At 35.3% G+C, this 2,396-nt stretch overlaps 1 protein-coding gene across 1 annotated transcript; it reads right to left on the bottom strand.

Annotated features, from left to right (window-relative positions):
• Window positions 1-44: 44 nt before the first annotated feature.
• Window positions 45-1,568, bottom strand: LOC111368666 (14-3-3 protein 9-like). Its single transcript, XM_022990046.1, has 3 exons — window positions 1,173-1,568; window positions 385-584; window positions 45-172 (listed from the first exon to the last, which is right to left on the bottom strand). Exons 1-3 carry the CDS (start codon window positions 1,243-1,245, stop codon window positions 137-139), a joined length of 309 nt encoding a protein of 102 aa, XP_022845814.1. The 5' UTR covers window positions 1,246-1,568; the 3' UTR covers window positions 45-136.
• Window positions 1,569-2,396: the final 828 nt, after the last annotated feature.

Here is a 2,396-nt window from a genome sequence, read left to right as displayed (position 1 = left end):
GGGGGGGGAAAGAATAATATGATACGAGCGTCTATGAACAAATAATAAGTACACAATAATTCCTAATAAGAAATTGAGATCCACCTGATACGCTTTCAGAGATTCTTCAGCAGCCTCCTTTCTGTCACTGCCACTCTTAAACTCTGCCAAATACCGGTAGTAATCCCCTTTCCTACAACAATTTCACAAATGCAAAAACTCAAACAAAAACTAGCTAACATAGACCACTCAAGAGCGCCAAGCATGTGAAGTTCATAAATGTGCAAAGAGTATTCACAATTCGTAGAAAAATGCGGTGGATTCACTGCCCGATGAGGAAGGAATCAAATACTCATCAATTACAGCCATGATGTCGCTACAAATATCAGACAACTCTAATTCAACCTTTTGCCTGTACTGTTTTATTTGCTTTACATTCTGTCCATTCCCCTTTGCATCTTCCTTTTCTTCAATTGATGATAAAATCCTCCAAGAAGCCCTTCGAGATCCGATCACATTTTTATATCCAACTGACAGCAGATTCCGCTCCTCAACTGTCAATTCGACATCAAGCTTTGCTACCTTCTTCATAGCATCCACCATTTCTACAAACGAATAAAAATTAAATAGGCAAAAAATTTCATGGATAATTTAAAAAAAAAAAAAAAAACTGTTCCACAAGTCTGAAAACTCAGACTTTAGATCGCATCTCAGAAAGATGAACTATATAATTAACACATTAAATTAAAAAAAAAAAAGGGAACAAAAACAAGCAACTTATTTAAATCAATTAACCCATAATTTCTTCAATAGTGCGACCATCAAAAAGCATACTTTTGATTATTGAACCATCATTACCTCAAAATATATAAACAAAACAGGTTTAGGAGTCCAAATTACAGGGAAATCTTAAAAAGTAATAGCACCAATTTAATAAGATTAACTGGACTTCCACAAAAAGAAGCAGAGTATCCACTGTTCTTCCACAAGCAAGTAAAAGAATAAACAAACTTCAATCTAAAAGGTTTTTCCCAAGATGATCAAGACATCAGTTCTACATCTTCGAATTTCAAAATTCAATAGATACATTATCATTGCAATTAACCCAGGTTTAACTATTTCACGTTAAAAATGAAGCTGAACTGCCGGATCTAGAAGCAATTCATATTTAGGGAGATAAAAAGAGGCAAAACCATCATAGCGTTCGGCTTGCTCTGCAAGCTTGGCGATGTATACGAAGTTCTCCCGCTCATTTGCCGATGCCATTTCTCTTTTTCCCCTTATCGACGGTCTTGTCTGATCTGAATTCAAGAACTAGGGTTATTATTAGTATTTATAATGTAATTATTTTTTTCTGCGGTTCTCAGAAATATGCTATTTGTCCATGTCCATCTCCCCGCATGGAAGGGTCTGGCTTCAGATAAATAGTGAGCCCTTTGTGAGGAGAGTGGAGAGTGGACATCCTCATGAACATTCTGATATACACGGAAGATCACCCGGATTTCAGATTGACCCATGCTATATCCCCGGGCTTATACACTGTGAATACGAGAGCAAATCGATGCTAGAACGTGTTGTACGATATAATTTTTATTTTATTATTATTATTATTAATTTTTTTTCACTGCCACTCTTGTACGCCGAATGCCGATTAAGTGAAGCTGGCAGTAACTATAAAGTAGGGGGAAATTGCATATTTGATCCCCATTCTGTTGACCTAATATCATTCTAGGTATCGATCTTTGAAAATGAATAATTTAATCCTTCAACTTTTCATTATAGTACATTCGATCTTCAACTATGAAAACTATCCAAACTTCTATTATTGTTGTGTTTTAGATTTTTAGTAACTTGTAACAAATTATGCAACAAAGTCAAAGTTCATTTTTTTCTCCGAGAGTTTCTAAATATTTTGATCATAAATTTCTCAAAAGTAATTGATGCTATCAAAAATCATACATGATAGATCTCCCGAGTTTGAGGAATGAAAAAGAGCGTGAACAGAATCTTCTAGTACCTGAAACAAAGGCAATGAGATGTGTTCTCCTCACCTCTCCTATGTTTAAGTCAAGCAAGGAATTTATATGAGAACATATACTGAAATTGTATGTAAAACGTACCTTATCAATGAGTTTTGATCATGTATTTATAGACATTAGAGGTAGAGTTGTAAAAGGATTCAACAGCCTGTAGCCCTTATCCTTATGATATAGAGTGTTTGTATTATAATGAAAGTGTTTTGTTTGAGTTTGAGTCAAACTGTGATAGGCATGTGATTTGAATGAGGACAAATGTCATAAAGAGTTGTAGCCAAAGCTGGATTGATGTTTCAGGAGCCCGATCTCATGAAACTCGACTTAAGCCTGTAGCCTGACCTCAATCTTTCGAGCATAGGCACCTTAACATGAAGCTTGACA

This window comes from Olea europaea, chromosome 19 (genome assembly GCF_002742605.1).
Source record: "Olea europaea var. sylvestris chromosome 19, O_europaea_v1, whole genome shotgun sequence".
Lineage (NCBI taxonomy): Eukaryota > Viridiplantae > Streptophyta > Magnoliopsida > Lamiales > Oleaceae > Olea > Olea europaea.
This window is presented reverse-complemented; position numbering and strand designations above follow the sequence as displayed.

Coding starts and splice junctions, on each gene's coding strand:
- LOC111368666 (XM_022990046.1), bottom strand. CDS start 1,245: ATGGCATCGGCAAATGAGCGGGAGAACTTCGTATACATCGCCAAGCTT. Junction 585..1,172: donor GCAAGCCGAACGCTATGATG/GTTTTGCCTCTT, acceptor ATTCGTTTGTAG/AAATGGTGGATGCTATGAAG. Junction 173..384: donor TAAAACAGTACAGGCAAAAG/GTTGAATTAGAG, acceptor AAATTGTTGTAG/GAAAGGGGATTACTACCGGT.